At 43.4% G+C, this 23,158-nt stretch overlaps 1 protein-coding gene across 6 annotated transcripts; it reads right to left on the bottom strand.

Moving 5' to 3' along the window:
- Positions 1 to 26: 26 nt before the first annotated feature.
- Positions 27 to 18,084, bottom strand: STOX1 (storkhead box 1). 6 transcript variants are annotated; one of them, XM_066191861.1, is made up of 5 exons: positions 18,012 to 18,084; positions 17,833 to 17,875; positions 5,769 to 5,921; positions 2,026 to 4,276; positions 27 to 996 (listed from the first exon to the last, which is right to left on the bottom strand). In XM_066191861.1, the coding sequence occupies exons 3-5, from the start codon at positions 5,899 to 5,901 to the stop codon at positions 957 to 959; spliced, it is 2,424 nt and encodes an 807-aa protein (XP_066047958.1). In that variant the 5' UTR covers positions 5,902 to 5,921; positions 17,833 to 17,875; positions 18,012 to 18,084; the 3' UTR covers positions 27 to 956. The 6 variants fall into 6 exon arrangements, with proteins under 6 accessions (XP_066047958.1, XP_066047960.1, XP_066047959.1 ...); XM_066191863.1 differs by lacking the exon at positions 17,833 to 17,875 and having other exon boundaries at positions 18,012 to 18,065; XM_066191862.1 differs by lacking the exon at positions 18,012 to 18,084 and having other exon boundaries at positions 17,833 to 17,964.
- Positions 18,085 to 23,158: the final 5,074 nt, after the last annotated feature.

Below are 23,158 nucleotides of genomic sequence, written 5' to 3'. Positions count from 1 at the left end.
GGCCCTGCCCGGAGCAAATCTCCCGCAGCTTCACAAGCTCATGACTTTAGCCTCAATAACTACCGCAGAGAAGTGTTCAGTAATAAAAAGTCTAAAGTAGGAAAGGTCAGTGTGACCAAATGACTTAAGAGTTAAAAACCGCAAGCCTGTGGTGATTTGCAGTATGAGAGCTCAGAACAGTCTCGCTTGTAGCTACAGGGATAAATCGAGAGGAAGAAGTCAAAATTAGCCTTGGGAAGTAAAATCTGTGAAGCAGTCCTGGCAGCTGCCGGGTTGTGGATTCCTTATGCAATGGGAAGGTCGGGATCAGAGCCGGGCCTCTCCCAAAGCAATGGCACTGGCCTCACGTGTTGTCTCCTGCCACCAGCACCGGGTGGTTTTCATTTGCAAAGACTAAACCCTGCTTGGCAGATACGGACACACCAAGCAGGCAGAGCATCGCTGAGAGTGCAGCAGGACACAGTCAGAGAAACCTTGGGATTGAAGGAATTTTTGTAGTAACCAGGTGCGTGTCTGGTTCATCTGATCTGTTTTCTAGCATGGAAGGTGAAGCACGTGCTGAATTCTGTGGCACAAGTAGGAGACCCTTTCCAGAGTTGGAGTGTAAAACAGCCCTGTCCGACTGCAGTTCATGTTAGAGCAGCTCAAACCCTCTCCAGGCCAGTGCTGTGGTCTGAATGATGAAGGCCAGTTCTCACTTTTATTATCACGGAGACACACAAAAATAATTAAAGATGAGTGCAAACAAAATACACATTGTTATTTCTCCAAACACTGCTGTCAAAAGTTTTAAGTAACAGCATTGATTTAGAGACTGCCTCACTGATGTGGCCAGCTGCATTTACAGTATGGTGACCTTGGTACAAGGGGAGAGTTTACCAACCTCATTAAAAAATAATCAAATTGCAATTGTCCTTTCATCACTTATCCTCCTTTTTGCATTGTTATTTATACCTTTAGAATTTGGCAGGAAGCTTCATCTTCTTCTCTGTCCACCTAAAATAATATAATTATCAGAAGTCAGACTTCACAATCCAAAAATGAACTGAGTTGGCTTAGCTTTTAGTGCCGCGGGTGGCATCAGTACAAACAGTCAAAATGACCCTCTGAGCTACATTGTGCTAAAGATTTCAAGTCTTCATGTCCAGGTAATACACAGGAAGTATGCTTGGAAGGGTGACAGCCAAGAGCTGCCTGAGGGAAAGATTAACAATTAGCAGGATTCCCTTAGAAACTAGTTTGTGGTGTGTTCCTTCCTATACTGGCTTCTCAAGGTGACAGTACAAGTCTAATGAGGACTCCAGTGGTTTAATTACAGTTAAATACCACTCATTTAAGGTATTAAGGCTAGGTGTTGCTGTAAAAAAAAAAAAAAAAGAGGGGGGTGATTTTTAACATAGGTTCTTGCCCACTTAGTTCAGTTTTGGAGGTCTCCACGTAGAACTGTATAAAAGATTGTTTCACACCAATTTATTTTCCATTAAGGGATTTTCGGGTGTAATTACAGGCCAAACGTGCGCTGTGAAAACTCAAGTGATACACACATTCTGCCTCTTGTGGGCTAGTCAAATGGCAGTTTCTGCCTTAAATTTCTCCTGGATCTCTATTTATGTACAACTGGAGAATCTATGACAATATCTAATGCCACGTGGGGAGATCTATGTGAGCTGAACCTGCCTGCTGACAGGAGCTTATCAAACACCGTGTTCAGCACTGAGTTTATCAAACACCATGTTTCTTAACATTTCTGTCCTCGGTCTTCTCTACCCGCAAGACAAAGCTCATGCTGTTTTCTTGTCTCATGAAAACAAATACAAAATACAGACAGCAGCAGTTTAGGGAGAATGTAAAAAGACTTAGCAGAACTGTATAGTATGAGTATTTCTGGATCATAACATCGAAGTTTAAAAAAATAAGCATTTTGTTGTTGGGGAAGGGATTTGTGATTTACTGCAACTTTTCTGCCTAAATCTGGTGGTCAGTTTGAAGATAAAGCATCTAATTCAGTGTCACGTGTTTTCTCACCTTGGGGAGTCAATCCCACTGTCTCCTGTAATGCTGTGGTTTTCTGTGCCTTCTGAGAGTTTCTGTTCTGGCATCACAGGAGATGTATTCTTTAAGAACAGCTCTTTTTTTCCTGGAGGGTTCCTCACTTCTTTGATCCCTGAGCCCAAAGCACAGTGTGCTGCTCCTTCACCCTCCTCCTGGGTGAGGTTCTGAAAAGTGCCGGCGTCAGAGTCAGCGTGGCAGAAACCTGCCACAGCTGAGCCCCTCCCGCCTTCAGTGAGGCCGGTTTCTTCATCCTCTCTGTGACCTTTCAGAAGGACCTGACTGCACACCCGGCCTTCTTCTGTGCACTCTGGTTCTGGATGCTCCTTGGAGCCCTCTGTTGTTTCTGCAAAGCTGGCACTTCCCTTACATCCGTGCTCTCCAGAGTTGCGTTTATTTACAGTTGTGTGGTCTAGGGGCACAGCTGTGCTCCAGTCTGGTGTGTCTGGAAAGGCAGGGCCAGGGGGCAGGTGTTCAGAGTGCTCATCCGCATGTGACCAGTTACAGGTGTCACCATCGTGTCTGTTTTGGTTCAGAAGATGGAAGTTGTCAGTAAATCCTTCACTTTCCAGCTCCATTGATCCAGGATGGTTGGCACAGTCGTAATTAAATGTAAGTTCATTCTTTTTATCAGCCTTTGGTCTGTGTTTCACACCAGTTTTGGGGGCCAGATTAACACTGGCTGTGTAATTTGAAAGATGGACACTTTGGAATTCACTGGCTGCACGATCTAACAGCTCAAATACAGCGTCAGCTTTGCTTCTGCAATGCTCATCTTTCAGATGGAATGGAAATTTTGCATCTTCTTTGCACACACCATTATCTTCAATGTAGGAGCAAGGGGATTTTTTTTTAACTGTTCTTTTGTAGACATTTTCCTCAGAAATACTACTCTCCAGGAAGTATTTACTTCTGTTATCTATTTGCAGATTACTGCCTTGTGGATAACTACCGTTTTCACTTAAACTGTCTTTCTTTAACTGAAGGCCAGACCCATCAGCATGAAGCAGGTTGTTCTGCTGAGCTTTGTCAGCCTCACTTTCTGCATCCAGCCGTTCAGTTTTCCAGCCAAAGTGTCCTGAGGAGGCCAAGGGCTGTGGCCTTTGGGAAGTCCTTCCTCGCTTTTGAGTCGGGCCCTTGGGCTGACTGTTAATAGCACCTTGGTGCCCTCTGGCATGAAAGCTGCCAGGTCTCCATGGCAGGCCCTGGAAAGGATTCTTGATCTGCTTCTTATATATCACATGGGATTCCACTGCTACATCAGGTGCCTCTTGGTTTTTGATGGGCAGTGGAAAGTTCTCTTCCAGTTTCACATTTTGGGATGTTATCCTCCGTATGTGAGATTTCCTGCTGCTCCTGCTGATCTGCTTTTCTTTCTTTGATTTGGTTTTCCTGGTGTGTTTTGCTGTTGTACTTGGTGCCTTTTGGACACAATCCTTTGAAAGATGGTTTTGCCTGACTACTGGCACTTCAGCCAAGGTGCCATTACTGATGTGTTTTTTCTCTTTGCTGATACATTTATTCTGCTCCTCAGACTTCTGCATTAATATTGTGTGTTTAATCAAATTATCAACTGTAAGAGTTGGGTTAATACGCTTGATGATTTCGTGTTCAATATGACGTGGAATATTGTCTAAGTCATCTTCATCCCTGACTGGCCACTCCTGGGGAGGAAACTGGGCTGAAAAAGTGGAGTACTCCTTCATGAGTTTCTCTTTTGTAGAACCACTTCTCCAGAAAAGGCTGAGGCCAAACATTTTGCTTTTCAGCTTTGCTTTCACCGATGTCAGGGACTTGATGGTGTCCCAGGAATGGTTCTCAGCAGAGGCAGAGATGCCTTGAGTTCGAACTGAAGGCTTCAATTTACTGCAGCCTCTCTTTCCCTCTCCGTTAGATTCCTGGCTCGTTACCTGCCCACGTCTTTGTTCACAGAGCATGTTTTGGGCAGGGAAACAACGGCAGGATCTGTAATGGGATGCTGTAGGAATGCTTTCTTTCACTAGGTCTGCACAGGGGTTAATGTTTACCAGATAAGCGATGGAAGGTGATGAACAGCAACAACTGTCCTCCAGCAGGATCCTTCTGTTGTCTCCTATGGCGTCATTTGTGATAAGGTATGTGTTGGGAGTCACAATGAAATATCCTTCTCCTGTATGATAGATTTGTCTTTCCTTAATTAGAGTGCCAAGGATGTTATATAATATATCGTGGGAGGGCACTGCAATGCCTACAACAAAGAGAAAGACTTAAATCGGAAATAAGTTTTCAAATAAAATGATTGTTGGCCAAAAGATCTCTCTCATACAACAGCCCTGAAATCAACTGAAAATGAAATGACCAAAGCATTTAGGTGAAGGCCAGCTGTGTCTCTGGTTGTCCCTGCAGCAGCACTGTGAGGGAGCAGGGATGTTGTCTTTGTGTCTGTCAGGATATGATAATTCTGAGAGAGACCTTTTGCCAGGTAGAAACCAAACAAGGTCTTGTTCAAAGCGTTTCCCTCCTGGCATCTTATTTAATGGGGGCTTTCATCACTCTCTGAAGCTTCTGGTGTAGTTTGGTCAGATGGCAATTTTATTACCTCACTGAGACTGGTCTCAGCTACTGTTTTCAATCAGGTTTCACAGAGTCCTTAGCCTAGTGACATCTGGCCTCCTGCCCACAAAATTAAGAACTTCAAGCAAGGTGAAAACACAGCAGGAAATACCTTCAAGGCCCTACAAACTTTGAGAATACTACTTATGGCTGACCTACAAATTCTACCTTGTGGTTATCTCAGTGCGTTTATTGACTGCAACACATGCCTGGCATGGTTCTGTGCCAGTTTGTGGGGTTGCATTGGTATTTTTCCCTCTGGTAAAATGTCCACCAGATCAGCCTGTAACATTTGCAGAGCTGTCAGGTTAAGAGGACTCAAAAGAAGCAGCTCAGTCTCAAATCAAGCAGCCTCCTGAGAGGGCCAGAATGAGCCTGTACAAAGTCTCAAACACAATAACACTTTGATGTTGCAGTTCTAAGGGAAAGGGGATATTTTTCAGATGTATAGAAAACATTTAAGGGAAGTGGCTGCCACCCCATCAGAATCACAGAATCTCCTGGGTTGGAAGGGACCGTGGGGATGGCCCATATGGGAAGCAAATGCATAACCTTGGTATTATTTGCACCATACTCCAACCAACTGGGCTAGAAGTGAAGAACTAAAAATCACTTAGTGTAAGTAATTTGCTTTCAGGAAGGAAAGGGCTAGAATATGACCAACAAAGCTGAATTTGAGGCCAGTTATATTTTTAAATAGCAAATACCAGATGTAGACTCCTACCTAGTAGTCCCTTTGCAGCTGTGTTCCTGTCTCTTTAAGGAGGACTTAGAGTCTCTGTGATCTAACAGTCTGTTCTATGCTGTTCCATGTCTAGCACCTCCATACCACTTCTGTGCTTTCCCACCCTCTAGAAAGGGCATACTCTCAACATGCAACTACAGTCAGTTCCCTCTTATTCTCAAAGATTTATCAGAATCTGTGGAAAGGGTTGCATTCCAGTCAATGTAGTGACACACACAGATTGATGAGAAGTATGCAGAGTCACGTATTCTACCAGTTGCCTGTTAACTTGTACTCCTTCGCCTTGCCAGCTTGTAAACATTCCCTAATCCCTTGTCCAATATGAGAAATCCAAGCCTGATGATACAGCCGTTTTTAAAGGGGGGAGAAACGAACAAGTTACCTGGATAATTTTTCACTAACTGCTCCATTAAAGTTTCCTGCGTGACCGTCACACGATCTGCGTTCATGTCCGATATGGTCCGGCATATTCCTGCTGCCAAAGGACCAGAGCATGACTGCGAGAGGCGGTTCATGACAGCAGGGGTCACGTCACCTGAAAGAAAAGACAATTGCTTGAATGGAATAGTGCTTCATTTCTTTCTCTTCGCTGTGGAAAGATTTCCACTGAAAATTTCCCTTATTCTCAGCTAATTTTCTTTGGCAAGTTGCTCGGAAATATTTCTGAGAGGAGGGAAGCGGTGCTATCACTTGTCAAGAGCTTTTGTAATGAAGGAAACAGAAAGTTGCCTTAAGCACGTTAGTTTGTTTGGTATAAAATTCCAGCCAAAGCCATCATTCATATTAATAAACAGGGAGCTGAGAGAGAGAATTATTTCTGATGACTGCTGATTTTTTAGAAGACTGCTTACACGTTAAAACCATGCAGAACGTGTACTTTTCCAAGTAGCTAGCGGGAAAAAGGTCAACATCCAATGATCTAAGTACAAAATGTCTTCACCAAGTCAAAACACAAGGAAAAAAAAATACAAGTGATAGGCTTTGTCCCTTGTCTAGCAGATAAAATTGAATAGAAATGGTAAAATGACACTTTTAGACTGGATTGTAGAACTGGAGATTATTCAGTGTACTGGGTAGAGAGCAAAAACTTACTATAACTGCATGCCTTTTTTAGGCTACCTCGCTTTCTGTCCTGGTAAGAGACAAAAACATTATTCTTGTTCTGCATGACAAAAGCAGAAGTTTGCAGGGGCCAGGAGTGTGGCCCATCTTCCCCAGTAACTGCAGTCCCAACCCAGAGAGCTGGAAAGGGTCTTAGTCCTTCACGTCAACTCCCCCATCCATAAAACACAGACAAACTCTGACCTCTCCCCTTCCCAAGGTGGTAAATCCAGTAAGGACAAGCCCAGCAAGTACTTCTGATACGGTACCTGTGAATGATGTAGCTGAAATAAGTATTTTCCCTGAAGTTGTTGATGACAAGGCACGAAGCAGGGACTCACCTGAGGTCTGTGCACACTGTGAGACGGTGACCGAATACACCTTCTCAGACAACACAGAAAAAACCGAAAATCCCACCTTTCTTCTTTCTTTAGTTAGGCTGTTGGTCTGTTCCCACGACCAGGTGCCGTTCTGCGCTCCCCGTTCCGTGCTGCACTGAAAGCCCCTGGCTGTGCCCAGCTGCCAGGGCAGGCAGATGGCAACAGAGACTCCCGATTCCTTCACAAGGCACAGCCTGGTGTTCAACACTCACAGGAATTTTCCCGCAAGTAAAAAGTGACATTTTAGATTAAGCCATGTTCACGTTTCACTGAACCACCGTTGTCTATTGGATGACACTGTAACCCAATATTTATCCTCTGGGCAGAGAACTACAACACAAACACTTCTCCGAGTAAACGAAATACACGACACTGCTTTGAAGAGCTTGAGTTGCTCTTGACCTTTGTTTTACAACCGCTGCTATAATCAACAAAAAGAACTCTGAAAAGAAAATCCTGGCATACAGTTTCCTCAGTGGTGTTGCTAGGAAACTCCTTGCAGGTGCAGAAACCATTGCAAAGCTTTCTTTTTCTATGGGAAAGGCCATCAGCATTCAGTAATGACTCTTGTGAATAGTTTGCTGTTTGAAGTCTCTGCTGTGGGCACACCGTGCTGCTGCCAGTTTCACCATTTGTTCCTGCAGAGCACCAGACTGCTAAGGAGTAAAATACCAAGTGTAATTAAAATTTGTTCATTATCTTTAAAATTATTATCTTGCTGTTGTTGTCTGTATCTGTTCTGCAGCATCTAATCCAGTGTCTCCATTCAGGGAAGGCCGTTTCAGAATAATACTTAAAGCATTAAGCTAAAGCTACCTTGATACTGAAGGAATTTTAAAAAATCTAAAATTACATTTGAACACAAGTCTAAAATGTTGCAGAGTCAATAGTGCACACATGCTAACAACATGAGTATTAGATATCATTCCCTTCTGATTTTGAAATAAAATCCGAAATTGTGAAAGCAAGAATTAGATCATTGGCAACATTGATAAGCAATGTGGGGAAAGGCGCAGGCAGCACCCTACAAGGGTCTATCAAGTTCTCATTAAAAACTTTGTAGACTTACTTTGCGTAGCTAAATAACTGATGTTGCACTTCCAATAGTCTCCCAAGTTTGTTGGAAGTACTAAAAGCTGCATCCCTTAGATTTGCACACAGAGAAGACTTATTAATTTGTGCAAGCTGCATCTCACAGGTCTGATGCAAGATCACCAAAACACCATGCTCATTAAAGCTCCTCAGTATCTGTCCTTTTACAGTTCAAAAGCCTCCTGAAGAATGCCCTGCCCACTTCCCTACTCCACATAGATCTGATGACAATCACCTTCCTGCTGTCTTCTTAGTTTTAGGAAGGACTTGCTTGCACCTGTGTGCAGGAACCTTACAGCAGTCAAGGAACTCAGCTTCTCCCTTGCTTAAATGCAAGGTTTAAATGCAGCCTCTTTCCCTTCTACCCTGCAGGTTTTGCAGAGCAGCATTAACTAAAGCCAATCTCGGCAGCTGGCCAGGGCTCAGGTATTCTTATCCTTCCTTTGCTTTACAGGTCTGCTCACACTCTGCTCATTACCTGGACACCTAAAACCCAAGAATACCCTTTTTGGAGCACTTATTGATCACAGTGTGGGGAGTCATCTGTAATATGAGCATTGGGTAACAAAACTCAGCACACAGAAAAGCCTCTGGGTATTCTTGACTAGCACAAAGTGATTTTTGTCTCATCTCTGTAATGTGAGCATTGTCATTTTTCACTGAGTTGTTTAACAGTTGCAGAGTTTTTGCATCTTCAGACTCTTCAGAAAAATTACATACAAGACAAGTTCATCTGGGTGAAACCCAGCCTAATTCTGGGGAAGTGAACAGAGAGGCATTTGTTAAAACAGCACTCAATTTACTTCTTAAAAGTTCAGGTAAACTGTTTCCAGAACAATAAAGGGCTAGGAGTAAATCCATTCCAGAAAAAAAACCCCAAAACATCTGTTGGGCAGAGAAGACACAGCATGTGGAAATAGAAGACGGATATTTCTGTTTTGTAGTTGGGAGGATCTGTCATGGAGTGGATTGTACAAAAGATGCCACAGATCCTGTGCCTCTCTGCATGAGTGCCTTGGCTTGTTTGATGTAATTCACTTTTTGCAGAATTGTACCAGGAAGATCATAAGCAGGAGCAGTACTGCCATCGCCTGCAAGGCTTCTGCTTTTCTATAGACTAGAGTGCATCGTGATCACATTTTATAGCAAAAATCACTTGTTATCATTCAAGAATTTTAAGGAATGAAATGTTAATAAGAACATCATAGAAAGTTGGGAGCTCTATCAAAACCCTTTTTGAACATTAATGATTTTACAAGGTTTGTTCTTATTAAAGAATAAAAATTCTGTGTGAATTGTAAAGGCAGTTTAGATCAACATTTTCAATTTTAAGCATATATATTTCAAGTAGAGAAACTTTATTTTGTACTAGTGCTGTACTAGGTCCTATTTTCAGAAACATCCTTTTGCTGAAGCCAAGAGTAAATAGTTCAATTAAATGAAACTGTCAAACCTTGTAATGTGTCTAATCTATTGCTGAAACAAACTAAAGCTCTCAGAACATCAGACAGTATCTGTTGCTTGATTATTTTGTGCAACTCTCAGGGAAACAATTAAGTGTCAGTTTAAGGTCACCAACACTTCTTCAGTTGACATCAAAGAAGCTACAAACACATGAAAACATCAGATTTCTGTACCTACTGATTCCTGCCAGGACAGACACTCCCAAATCAGGACATTTAAGCAAGGAGTGCCCTCCATTTGGTCACAATTTCTGTTTTTTACAGTCCTCAACTTTCTATGATCAATTTATCCTTACTAAGTTCTTATTAATTTTTTATTCCTTAAAAGTTTCAAAGGATGATGCCATGCAACTTGATAAGAAGTAAACAAAACCAACAGAAACCAACTACTTTTTCTGCCTTCCCAACAAGGCATAAAAGCCTATTCCCAAATGCAAGTGCTGTGAACTTTTGGGAATACGACCTCTAAGTGCTGTCTGAGGTTCCTACCCAAGAGCCATCATGAAATGCTTACTTTAATCTTAGTGCTAGTGGCAGCCCACGGCCATAATTCCTTTCACCAGCTATTAAAAAACCCCACAAGCAGATGTTCTGAAAACAAAGCAAGATTCAGGAAGAAGAGGAAAAGCTCTCTCCTGCAACCTCTGCCTGAGTGCCCGGATAGGAGCAAGTCACACAGCAGACACCAATACATTCAGCCTGGTACAGTTTTCCTTAAACTGAGCACAGTGGGTAAGGGTTTGCCATTGAAATGTGTACCTCTGACCTTCAAAGAGATGAACCCCTTCAGCTCTTTGCAAGGCCGCTGATGTGTCCACTGGGATGCTCCAAGAGCATCTCAGGAGCAGGTTTCCAGCTCCAGAGGTACTGCCTGTACACATTGGCAAGAATACAGTTCCAAATGCGCTGTTCAAGAGGACACAACCCAAGGCGTCCAGAGATCTGCATTTCACCCACAGCTGGCACAATAGCCGAAAAGCAAAACTGCATAAGCACATCCACCTTTGGGGCATTCACTGTACAACTGGCAGGAAAAAATCAACTATTATTTTTCATATAATGTAGCTTACTTGGCTTTTAAGTCAATTCACATATGCATTGAACATAGAGAGCACAGCTGATAGCAAGGAAGGTCATCTTTAACTGCTTCAGCATTTAGTATCAGCCTTGGTGGTAAAAGACAGATTGTTTCAAAACATTCATTGCAAGGAGATAAAATATAACACAAAATTAAACAGGCCCAAGCAAGTTGCAAATGGAGCCAAACAACAGAACAGGAATAAGCAATCAACTGACGATATCTCTGACTCCTTTAACAGTCCTGAGGTGCTGCCATTCGCTGCTACAGGAATTTGACACAAGCACAAGCTTTCCCACTTGGCCTCGTCCAAAAAATCTCCTTCGAAACCCTGGCACTTCCCCACTAAAACTTCTCTGTCTTTTCCCTGCTCCCAGCTGTGCCCTCTTTTCTGCAATAAATCTCAGAAATTCAAATAGGTCTTTAATGTCCAAACCTTTGTTCTAAGCAGCAAGCAGTAATGGGGCTTGGCTCGGTGCTTACCTCTAGAGTGAAAGATTGACTATAGAAGCATTGGAGCAAAGTCGTGCATTCCTGTGCCTGTACAGCTAAAGGTCAGCTCCCACTGCTGCGATATTCCTGCTGCCTTGTTGGGAAGGGTGAGAAAGGAAAGATTACAAATATGATTGTCTGGCAAGAGATAGTAAAAAATATAAAACCTGTGAGTGAAATAGAAATGAAAGCTAGCTTTGAGATGTAGGCATGGCAGGCAGGAAGAAAGTGATTCACTGGTGATGGGTTGGGTGATTGCAAACAAAGGCGCTCCAAGGAGTAGCCCCCCAAGGTATCTGGGAAAAGGTAGATAAGAAAAGTAGCCTTTAGAGTTTGGAATACAGAATGACATGGTAATATAGCAGTTCTGTAGGATTTCTATCTCCCACCAGTTGGTCACTGTAAAGTAGAATATTCAACGCAAAAGGAGATATAATGTATTGTAACAAGGACCCTCGCTGTCTTGCTTTTACCCCTTGCTCTCTTACCTCTCTTAGCTTTTAACTCTCTTAGCTTTTACCCTCCCACCCCCTGCTCTCTCACTTTGGGGCTTCCCTTCAGCCAAGGCCGGTGGCTGAAGGCAAGGCCCTTTTACCCACAACCCCTGCAATAAAACCACGTGTTTCTTTGAGTGTCTCAGGTCTGCAGAGTTCCCTCTCCCTGCTGTCCATGGATCATCCTACACTGCCTCCTTTGCCTGGAAGGCTGCTGTCACATAAAAGACAGACATGAAAAGTATACAATGTAATGCTTGGAAGTAAGATATCCCTATGGTCATGTTTCCCTGCCCCAGAATGAGCCGAAATTCACTTTGCACATTCTCTGCCTTCAGCTCATATACCCCAGCCCAGGGAAGTCATGTTCTAGACTTTCAGAGGAGCAGCACCCGCAGAGCTGCTCAAGAGAGCACGGCTCCCTGCAGAGGTTTTCCAGCAAATCACAGATCAGGGGAGCAGAGCTCATGATAGCTCACTCCCAGGCAGCCCTTGCCCCAGTCCCTCCCCATGCAGCAGAAGCTGTCAGAGAGCTCCGTGCAGTAGGAGCTTCCCATGGACCCAGGTCCTCGCTTGGAGTGAGGACAGGAGCCATCATCCAAAGCAGTGGAATCAAGAAGGCCTCCAATCTTGTTTTAGGACAAATCCCATTGCAGGGAGGTTTTTCATTCAGCTGAGAACAAAACTTTAATGGTATAGGGGCAACTTCACACCTGCCTGGGAAGCCTGGGATGTTGATGTATGTGCACAGCCACTTTTCCTTCCACTCTCCCTAAATGGATATCCAAGTTTAAGGATGTCCCCATTGCTAGAAAATAACTTTCTGCACCCTTTCATTAGGCTGGAATTTATGGTCCACAGGGAAAAACAAAACAAACCAGTTTAGAAATGAAAAGCAGCATCTTTACCACCACTTTACCAACACAAAGGAGTTGTTTGGACACTGCAGATTAAACAGCACTAGTCTGAACTCGATGACTTTAGTCTGCAGTTCCCAAACTGTCTCCAAGGCTTTAGTGCCATAAAACACCCTTTCCATGTTTCAGTTCATCCAAATTTCAGCCAAAAGGATGTCAGTGCAACCAAGCAACTCTACTGTATTACAGAAGATTCAGTAATTTTTTTTTTTTTTTTAATAAGTCAGTTTAGCAGAACACTTATGGTGAAGATACTGGGTTGCTGAATCCCACTGACCAGGGTGAAGCCTCCAAAGGAAATTATAGAGATGTGCACGTGTCTGTGGGATGTTGAAAATGTAGAACAATTTCAGGCAGAAAAATAAATTATGCAGTCGATGAAGCACCCAAGGAATGAGGGCAGATTCAGCAGAGGGATGCCAGGATGGGCAGGCCTGGAACACCTGGCCTGGGAGGCTCGGCCAAGACAATGGCTCTTGTAGAACCTGGGGAACAAATAGCTTTGGAGGGACCTGGCAGCAGTCCCCTGAGAAGATGGAGCCAGGCTCTGCACAACAGAGCATGGCGGGACAATGAAACACAGCAGGCGCCCGCTGCAGCTGCAGGGGTTCAGATGTGCTCTGCAGAAAACCTTTTCAGCTTTAAGGACAGCACAGCTGTGGAGCAGTGTGCCCAGAGAGCCTGTGCAGCCTCTCTGGCCCTGGGCAGTTCCCAGGCCGTGACTGAGTAAAGCCCAGAGCAACCTGGCCTGAGCCCAGAGCTGAGCCTGCTTTGGGCAGGAGGGAGGACAGGAATGAGGAAGTGCAGCAGTCGTCTGGTTCAGCAGAGCCAGCACCTGCACCTGCCACAGCCACCCTCACCCCCCACCTCGACCACCCTGCCTTCTGTCACCCGCTGCAAGAGCACTGCTGACCTCCTGGAGCTGGGAAGTTTTCTAGGGTAACATCAAGTTAAAGAAACAAGGTTACGCTTTCCTCACACTGGTAATGAGGCCATGCCAAACAGAATCCACATGAGAAAACGATAGATTTTCTCTTCAACTCTCAAGTAAATAGCTCCTGTGTTCATAACTTTTTTTGCATAACTGAACTCCGGATGTACAGGCTCACTATTAGACGGCTGGTGCTCTCCACAGCAATGGAGTGGATGTGTGCTCAAGCAAGATGGCAGTATAGAAAAAGCTAAAAACAGCCTTGAAATTAAGTCTCTGATTTTATCAAAGACCACAGCAGAAGCACTACAAATTAATGCAATTTATTTCATTAACTTCATGTCTATTGAAACGAATGTCTTTTCTGACCAAGACAGAAAAAATTAGGCCTGTTCAAATTACCCTTATTCTAAAAGGGTATTTAAGCAGTTAAGATCTGCCTTTCATGATTCAAGGTACAAGAATTCAAAAGACTGAGGATATGGCACAGCTCAGCCTATTTTCTTGAAATTTTTTCTCACCCAAAAGACAGAAGCAATAGCTTTTGCTGCTGAAAGTTTTTAGCACTGAGAAATACACAATACATACCAAATTCTTTCCAACTAATCCACTTAGAGATTATTAAAAAAACCCCAAACAAACCTACTGCTGGGATAGTGTGAAAAAAAAATACACAAACGCTTTTGCAGGTAGAACCTTTCAAGTAATTCAATCTGAGCAGATCTGGGTTCTGAAGAACAGCACAGGCCCTTGTACCTTGCTGCTGGGAGTTCTAGCAGTAGTTTGAGTTGTAGCATTTAGGGTTAGTGCAATACATACCCTACTGAGAAAGGGCTTTTATAATAGAGGATTAACGCCTTAGTAAGAATTCTATATGAAAATGCATTAAACATGCAGGAGTCTTATCTGAAGTCAGTGGTAAGGACTAAATGCCAGCTAAAACTAGGTACTAAACTTTGTTAAATAATGTAAGTTTTACACAATCATTACACAGAATTAGATCAAAAGGAAATAATAGCAAGGTAGATTAAAAGCTCCTTCAAAGACCACTAATGATTTCTTCCCTTTTTCCTCCTTAAAATCTATCAGCAGAATCACCACTGGAACGACTGTGATAACAGGTAATGCCAAATTACAACGTTCAAGTGCACAGAATGTGCAAGTTAGTAAGTTCTGAATCAAGTACCTTACTGAAAATAACTTTAAAGGTAGTGTTTGACAATAAAACAGTTTGAAACTCAAACTGTATTTCGTGTTTGGCAGCCTATCCACAGCAGTGCTAAACAGAGCACCATTTTAACTGTCCACTCATTTCAGGCCCGATAAAAAATAAAAAGACAAGGAATTCTAAATAATCCTGACCGGTTCAATGCAAAGCATGACCACATGCTGTGAGTTGCATTTCACAGAAGCCAGCACCATTGAAGTACAAAATTATTCTCCATTGACTCGCAAACCTACTTCCCTGTTTGTGGGGCAGGATGAAAGACACTGGAAGAAAGGGACTCCAAAAGAAAGGAATCCCATGGGGCACATCCCTGGCCTCTGCCATCCTCATCAAGGTTGTGTGTTCCTGTGTGTAAGTGCAGTGCCTGGCAAACAACATCCACTCCAGAGTCATGACTTTTTGTAGGCCACACAGAAATCAGCTACTCACAAGGCCATAGTTTGATCTGTGGCTCCAATGAACACGCAGCAGAACTGTGCTGATCCTGACATTCATTGCTGTGAACAAATTTAAATTACTCAAACGAAAACAAATCTGTCCTAAAAGTTTGCCAGGTAGCTTGGGGGACAGGAATTTATCTGTCATTTTAAGCAACATTGAGAATTTCTAATAAGCAGGAAATACTCAAATACCCAGCTATAGATGCACCCCAGGTGTAGCAGTGCCACTGGGGCACTTCAAAACTGTTCCTCAAAGATGGTACAAACATGTGGAGAAGCTGAGTGTGAGGAACTCCACAGCCAGGCAGCCGGTGCCTGCTGAGCTCACTAAATAAGTTACACGTGGGAGTCATCACCCAAGAACTGGTATAGTTCCCCAAAGTTGTGCCAGCTCTTTGAAAGGTTATTGCAGGCCACAAGTACAACAGAAGTTTTGCTCCTTACTCCTTAAGCTGTTGCTGAACATTTTCAGAAGATTCAGTTCCATCCCTCTCCTATCACGGGGATTCTGTCTGAGTATCAAAGCAGCTTCAGGGACAATGCCCATTTTTTAGCTGCTTCTCTGAGTGCTTCTCTTCTCTTTATGTTCTGTGGGAGAGTCACACAAGCAAAAGTGAGGAGCTCGACCGATCAGATTACTCTACAAATGCACAAACGGGAGCACAAAACCATTCCTTGTCTGATCTCATTCCAGTTCATTCAATACCTCCAGCAAAAACGTATAAAACTTGACACTTCACAGAAAAGTGTACTGTCCTTTCAATGTCACTCTTCAAGAGGATAGTTCCCAAGAGATATAAATTTCCAGCCTGCAGCAGGGCCCTCACTGGGAAAGGTGACCAGCACATTACCTGTCCCCGGAGAAGTCACAGTCTGCATTCCCATCCCAGCTTCAGCCTTACTGGAAAGGACTGGGCTTTCTTAGCTTTCCTTGTGAATAATCTGTAACTCTGCCACAGAGATGCTGAACCGACAGCAAATTCAGCCTCTAAAGGCTAAGCAAACATGTTTCATTTTGTTATTTTCCCTTCTACTCGATAGGAATCACAAAGGAGGAGTCGGGCCATTCGGGCACATGGAAAATGCTGCTGTCTCGAGAGAAGGCAGGCTGGGATGGCAGAAACGAGCTGGTGACGACCAAGGACAACAAGCAAGCAGCTACTGAGATGCATTCTCCTGGACCGTCACCTCAATTTCTCTCTCCAAAGGCTCAGGAGGTCAGTGCGCTCAAATCGAGTATTGTAATTGTAGCTAATCTCAGCTGAGACCCCTGCATGCATCCCCCCAGGCTGTACAGGAAAGGTGGGAGGGAGCAGTTCACCCTCGTTTGGTGAACAATTGACTGAACAATTCAGCTAAGCACGGGAGGTGGTCCACAGAGAGATGTCGGCATTTGCACAGAGTTTGCTCAGTTATCAGATCAAATTTTTTTTAAATTAGCCCCTGCTTCAGCCTCTGAGGGAAATGTTAATTGCCGTGATTTTCCCCTTCTCTTCCCCTCCATCTCCCAAGGAGAATTTAAAAGCTTCTACCCAGTCCTGTGTCTACCATGCCACTTATGAGATCCCCATCAGAAGGGACGAGAGAGACATTTTGGATTTTATCTGGGAATAAACACAGCAGGGCAGTTCGTGTTAGTTACAAGATTTTGGGTCTGAATTTTCTCTTTATTTGTATCAGTCAAGGCGTAGCCTGTTCTGTAAATTCAGGGTGACCAGCGCCTCAGTTGTTCTCTAGAACAAACATCATTTGAACTGCTGGGATAAAGAGAAACAGCGATTTGTGGGACCACAGTGTTGCCTGGTGACAAACAATAGCCAGGAAGGCTCCTTGAGATAAGCAGTGAGCAGGAGTTCTGAGTGCCGAGGGCTTTAAACCCAGCATACAACAGGGTCTGGATAATTTTTCACTGAAATGCGACCTGGCAAAATCAACGCTGCGGTGCCAAATGCCCCTCGCTTCTCGTCTATTGCCCAGCAAAAAATTGGTCGTGGATTCAAAAGGAAAAACCTCAAAAGCGTTGGCTCACTATTCTCATGAGTCTGAAAACTCATTCCCAACACTTTTCGTATACCACAACCAAGGATAAAAATACTGCAGGCTAAGTGACTGACATGTCTGAAACATGGAATAGCCAGGCATTTGTAACATTTCACCAAATGCTGCTGGAATTTGCAGATACTGTTATTGCTACATGAGCAGGAAATGTCTCCTAAGAACCACATTGCTTGGTTCCCAGCATCCCAGCCTTTAGTCAGGAAACATGAAAAACCCAAGTGGCTTGAATTTCTCATTACTGCAAACAGTTACGTTTTATCTGCAACAGAGCAGATAAAAAAATGCAGTCAAGTCTCTCTATGTAAAATACAGACAGCAAATCTGATACGAATAACTTCATTTTTAAATATTGTCATTTCTTAAAAAAAAAAAAATTCCAAACCCAAGACAACATCGTCCTTTTCATTTTAGTTGTGTAACTTGCTACTTGCTTTTCTAGAGCAAACTGTATGCAAGAAATGGGAGAAAAGTAATCCAGAGCAGAAAACAGCCATTGTGGTGACTTTTGGAAGAGAAGGACTAGAATATATAATTTAAAATCAGAAAATTACCTAAATACAGACACTCAAATAGAATATTTTTTTTCAGTTAAGCTTCCAGAAATTCAAGTAAAACCCTGAAAATGTCATTTCAGCATTAATTGTCTGAAAAAGTGAAATTCACAAAGACAAGTGAGAGAATTCTAACTTGTAAGAAACCCCTTTGGCTGTTACAGCAGCAAGAGGCAGGACAATAGGGGAAATAATCTAATTAATTTACCGAAGTAACTTACCTTTTTATTCAACTAGCCATCCTATGCATCAGAAGAGAGGTTACTGGGAAGCAAGGAGGTAAAAAAACAATGGAGTCAAGTTTCTCTAAATCATTCCCAGGAGACCAGCAATAACATATAATTTTTTCATCAGTGATATAAAACTTAACTACGGTAAGAGATAACCATTCCCAACATACCTATAGATGTTACTGCTTTGTAAGTGGAGACCACTAAACCACTCTTGCTCCTTACAACACCTCTCCTGGATTGAGTTAAGAGGTCAGCAGGTTAATTTGTGATTAGGGAAGATGAATTCCAGCTGGAGTTGCCCGGTGTTATCAGTTCTGTAAAGTTATCAGAGTGCCCAAGAAAAGACTGATGAAGAAAGAAATTTTCTAGTAAGAAAATGGGGCTGTGTCATGGAGTGACTGTTCTATACAAATTATTGGGAAAGAAGGGGAAATACCAGAAATAGGAAAAAGGAATTATGTGATTTAAGCTAAGACAATCTTAAGAAAAGAATAAAGAGGTTGAGCTGGCCAAGGATACCACAGCATCCTTGACATCAGATATTTTCCTGTTAAAAGTTTTGAAACATATAATTAAGAATTCCTCAGGCCTTCCAAAAGTTGGGAATTTCTTTTGCTTCAAGAAAAAGTGCAGTTTTGAATTCTTTCTTGAAGAATTGCTAGTTAGCTTCCACAAAAAGCTTTTGTGATCTAATATCCAGTCCTGCTTGAAATGAGGTAAAATGCACTTCTAGATATAATTGAATTAAGATATGTGAATGAATACGAATTAAGATATAATTCATCCCTAGAGAGACAGGATTGCAGAGCTACAGTCAGGGAAAAGTAAAAATAAACATCTCCAACTGACAGCTCTGAAAATCCCTACTGACCTTTGGAAATCCAACTGAAAAGAGATTTGTTTGCACCTCACCAAGTACCTAGCAGTTACTACGGAGCTGAACAGCTGAATGTCTCCACTGCAACATCTTCTGGTCTTTGTTTACAGCATTCCTGGTTGGATTGTTAATGCTTCCTGTCCTTTAGTCTTGGGAAAGTTAAAAACACAAAGCGCTTCACATCAAAGCATTAAATCTGATATCTGAGCTGCCACAAAGCAAGGACTGCACTGCTCAGGTATTGCTTACCTGCATTAGGCTCGAGAATCAGAACTTGGTACTCCTATAGTACCTTCCACAGAGGGCAAATCCTCAGTAACCATGCCCAAACCGCACGGAAAATTGCAAGAGCTACAGAGGTCCTGTAGTATTATGTCCCTCTGCTAAAGGTCGGTCAGACAAGAGCAGCCTTCCGGGATGCTCCGCAGGAAAACAGACACAATCCTGACAAGACCAAAAGAGGGTCCAGGATTAATGACCGAAGTCTGCCCCTCTGCAGCAACTGCAAACAGCGAAGGGGCTTACTGACCAAACCCAATGCCCCGAGTGAAAACTGAAGGGCTGTGGGGCAGCAGTCAGCACCAGGAGCAGAAATTTAATATGACCCACAACTGTGATGCTGGAGGGTGTATTCTGCAATCACATTTCAGAAGACTTTTCGTGGGAAACTTGCATTAAGAACATTTGATAATCTCCAGCTGTGCTTCCTGTGTAGACCAAGCCCTTCTTTGCAGCCCGGTCTCTTTAGACTGCAGAGGTGACAAGTCAATTGCACATGTACTAATTGCAGGTAGCAAATGAAAATGATGGATAAATATTCACCAGGATGATGTAGTTAAAATTAATGTGAATAATTAGATATTTAGGGTAGCAACTTCAATATATCCGAGCCTGATTTCTTCCTAGCTATTTAATCATATTCCCTTTTATTTTAGAAAAGATTTAAAAGATCACTTCGTAGGGCTGCGCGCCTTTTTTTTTTGCCCCCGTTTGTGTGTGTGAACATTTCCAGAGGATCTAGGACTAAAAGCAGCTGCTGATTTCGGAGGATCGCATGGGCTTTAGGTAGCACAGTGCCTTCCCCGGCGGGCGGCCGTCCCCCCACCCACGGTGCCGTGCACCCTCCGCCGTTACCTTCTCCAGCAGCAGCACGGTCTGTAGCTCTGTCTCAGAGGAATCTTTGTGCTGACTCAACCCATAACGTCCAGCCCCAGCGTTTTTTCCAGTGCATGATGCTTTGCTTAAAACATCCGCGAAGAATGAAACTAATTCAGTCTTCCACTGGTCATGAATGCACCTTACAGTTAATTTCAGTCTCAGGCTCGACACATTATATCCAGCCACTTCTTCTAGGAAACATGGAACAAAACACGGGGAACCAACCGGCACACCTGCTTCCTACCACGTTTTTTCTAAACACTGAGTGCCCAGTGCAGCTCGCAGTGGACTCACCAGGTCACCACTGACTCAGCTGCAAAGCAGGCTCCCAGCAAAGCCGGTTTGCTCCAGTGTCCCACTGATATCTGACGATGGCTGTGCCTTTGGAGAAAGCTGTCCTGGCGATGCTCTGCTTGCTCGCCGCTTTTCCGCCAGCCTGGCTACAGGATTTTTGCCTGCCAGGATTTACGTGGCCAGTCACAAAATGCCAGAGGCAGGACTTGAGCTGCCCTGAGAGAGTGGTTTGGTACCTCAGGGGATGAGGCCTCTGATGGCAGCTCAGGCTACTCTGCTTGGCTCAGCCGGCAGCTCCGCAAAAGAGAGGATGCCACCATCGGGATCACACACGCAGGCAGCAACGCAGGTAGCAAAGACTAAGGATGAAAGCAAATGAATTCCGTGGCATTTGCTCTGAGGGCTCCAGCACTGGCTCTGTGCCTCTGCCACTGTGGTCAAGCCTTGCCCCAGCTCTCCGCCCCTGTCCCTGCTGCTCCAGGGCGGGGCACTCTCCCTCCAGAAAATCCCACTCTGGGTCTGAGGAACCTGCCTCACTTGTGCACTAAGATTTCACAGAGACGAAAGAGTCCCTCCTTTTCTCCCCCAGGGGCAGGGCTCTTGCCCTGTCTCAGATTACACTTCCACGAAGCGAGGGCTGGCAGAGCAGGCAAAGGAGGCACCAGCGCAGACGCACAGGCCGCCCTCTAGCCCTGCCCTGCGTGCTGCTTACAGTCACTTGCACGGATTGTTCCTGTTCTGCAGAGCTCTGCATCCTCTCGTTCACCCTGCAAAATCCTTAAAAGACAAGGAAAGGGCAGCAGCTTGCTTTAGAACCCTGTGCTCACAGAGGGATCTGGTGTCTAACTCAGTGTGCTATTTACGGAATTTTATAGGTTCTTAAATTCCATGTTGCTTAGAATAATCTTTTTGTTTTCAACTGTCTTCATTGAAAATAAGACATAAAGTGGATCAATCCTCCTTTTCTTTAAAGGGTGAAGTAAGTAACAAAATTAATTCACAGCTCAGAACATCATCTGCACAGCCACCTCTGATGAGTCCTACATATTCCGAGCCACTGCTACTCAAAAGTCACACTCTAAAACTCTACTTTTGTCCATGGATCACCAGTACTGTACATTGTATGATCCTCACAAGTCCCCTTTTGTACTGTCCATCACTACATGCCCAAATGACAAGACTGCAAATGCTGACTGCACATTCCTTACAGGCATATTACTGGATCCCATAGATAGCCTGAGACTTTATAGATGCGCTGCTTTTACCTCTCCTTGTTATAATGAAAATATCACCCCTCCCCTCAAAGAAAAAAAAGAAAAAAAAAAAAAAAGAAGAAAAAAAAGTAGCTCTTAGCTTGATTTCAGGAAGAGCACTTAGGCAGAAAAATCAGGTTCAATATTGGTAAGCAGCTAATCGGTATTTTCATCTGTTTAGTCACATTGTACATGGCTTTCTTACACCAGACAGGATACTTGACAGAGCCAGTATTTTCTCTATTAACCAATACCCTGAAGCTGCTTCTGGAAACCCTTCCTCAAGATTTTACAACTTGTAACGTGAATGCTTCAATAGTTACACTTAATGTTATGTAAGTAATGAACTACTTAACTCACCTGAATAGCACTTTGATAAAACAAGGCATGAGGAGACAAGCTGCAAAGGGAAGGCTTTTATGGGATATGCAGACTACCTCAATTGCCTGCTTTCCTTTAACTTGTCCTCTGCACACATGCAATTGACTGTTTTACAGCAAAGTAGGTTGGTCTGTGAGACAAGCGTGTTTTTGAGACCAGCACTGCAAGGTATTTCTGTCTCCAGCTGCCCATTTCTACAACACATGTGGCAGCAATTTCTACTCTTTTAGATGCTGATCTGCTACCAGCGAGCCGTGCTAAAAAGGGACCAAGAACGAAGGCTGCAATTTTTCAGCTGTCTCTGCCCCTTGCATGATAAAACCAGAACGTAACCGGATGACCCTGTGGCAGGAAAACAGAAAGATTTAAGCAATACAGGGAAAACACCCCAACTGACACTCAAACAAATCTTGTATATCACCAAAAAAAGTTGCAACGAAATAATAAAGCAGATTAGTACTTGAAAAATATCTGCTGAAAAGCAGAGTGGGGAGATTTCACACTGGGATTCCTTGTGGTTTTTCCTCTGCCCAGCTGTTTGTGATGAAATGTGAACAGCGGCTCAGTCAACAGCATCCTTGCACTTGTCTCTCAGGAGGCTGAGGAGAAAATAACCTGGGAGTCCATTTCCTATCAGAACACCTGGCATTGGGAATCCATCATCTTGGCTGGAAACCAGCTCAGGAAATTTCTACAAATAAAATGTCAATCTGCAGCACGCAACAAACAAATCTACCCAGCAGGATTATTCTGCTGTCCTGAGGAGAATAAAGAGAGCTGAACTAATATTTGACTAGATATCAGAACTTGCAACATAATTGAACCACAGCTGCAAAGGTACTGATTCTTGCACTTACTGTGGGGCACCTGATCCAAATCCTCAAACCAGTTACAATTCACTTGTTAGAGACAATTTAAAACCAGCAGGATACAAGAAATCAAAAACCGCATCATACTTTCAAGACAAGTTCAGGCATTAGCTACCTAAAAATTCAAAAGCAACATTCTGAGACAGAATTATAACAGTAGCAAACACAGAGTGTCAGGTGAGATTTGGTGTGTTCCAAGGCCCTGGTTTATACTGTGTACTGTGATGCTGTGGATTATATAGAGGATGAATAAATAAGGGAAATTTGTTTTACTTGAAAGCAATGCATTTTGTTATTAGAGCTTTTCACTCTACAACTTTTGTGCAATACATCGATGAAAGCCAGTATGCAGAAACAAAAGCTTATTGGGAAAACACTGGCAGTTTCCACTGCTGACTAAAAGTATCCATTATTTACAGCACCTTTACTGTCACGCTCCATGGCAATATGCAAGTCCCAGCTGAATTTCTGCTTGACCCACT

This window comes from Chamaea fasciata, unplaced genomic scaffold (assembly GCF_029207755.1).
Source record: "Chamaea fasciata isolate MVZ Bird 193981 ecotype frontalis unplaced genomic scaffold, bChaFas1.0.hap1 SCAF_9, whole genome shotgun sequence".
NCBI lineage: Eukaryota > Metazoa > Chordata > Aves > Passeriformes > Sylviidae > Chamaea > Chamaea fasciata.
This window is presented reverse-complemented; position numbering and strand designations above follow the sequence as displayed.

Bases quoted from the DNA above. Each gene is read 5' to 3' on its own strand.
- STOX1 (XM_066191861.1), bottom strand. From the start codon at position 5,901: ATGAACCGCCTCTCGCAGTCATGCTCTGGTCCTTTGGCAGCAGGAATA. The intron at 4,277-5,768 runs GTAACTTGTTCG...TCTTTGTTGTAG, and splicing joins GTTAGTGAAAAATTATCCAG to GCATTGCAGTGCCCTCCCAC. The intron at 997-2,025 runs GTGAGAAAACAC...ATATTATTTTAG, and splicing joins AGTGGGATTGACTCCCCAAG to GTGGACAGAGAAGAAGATGA.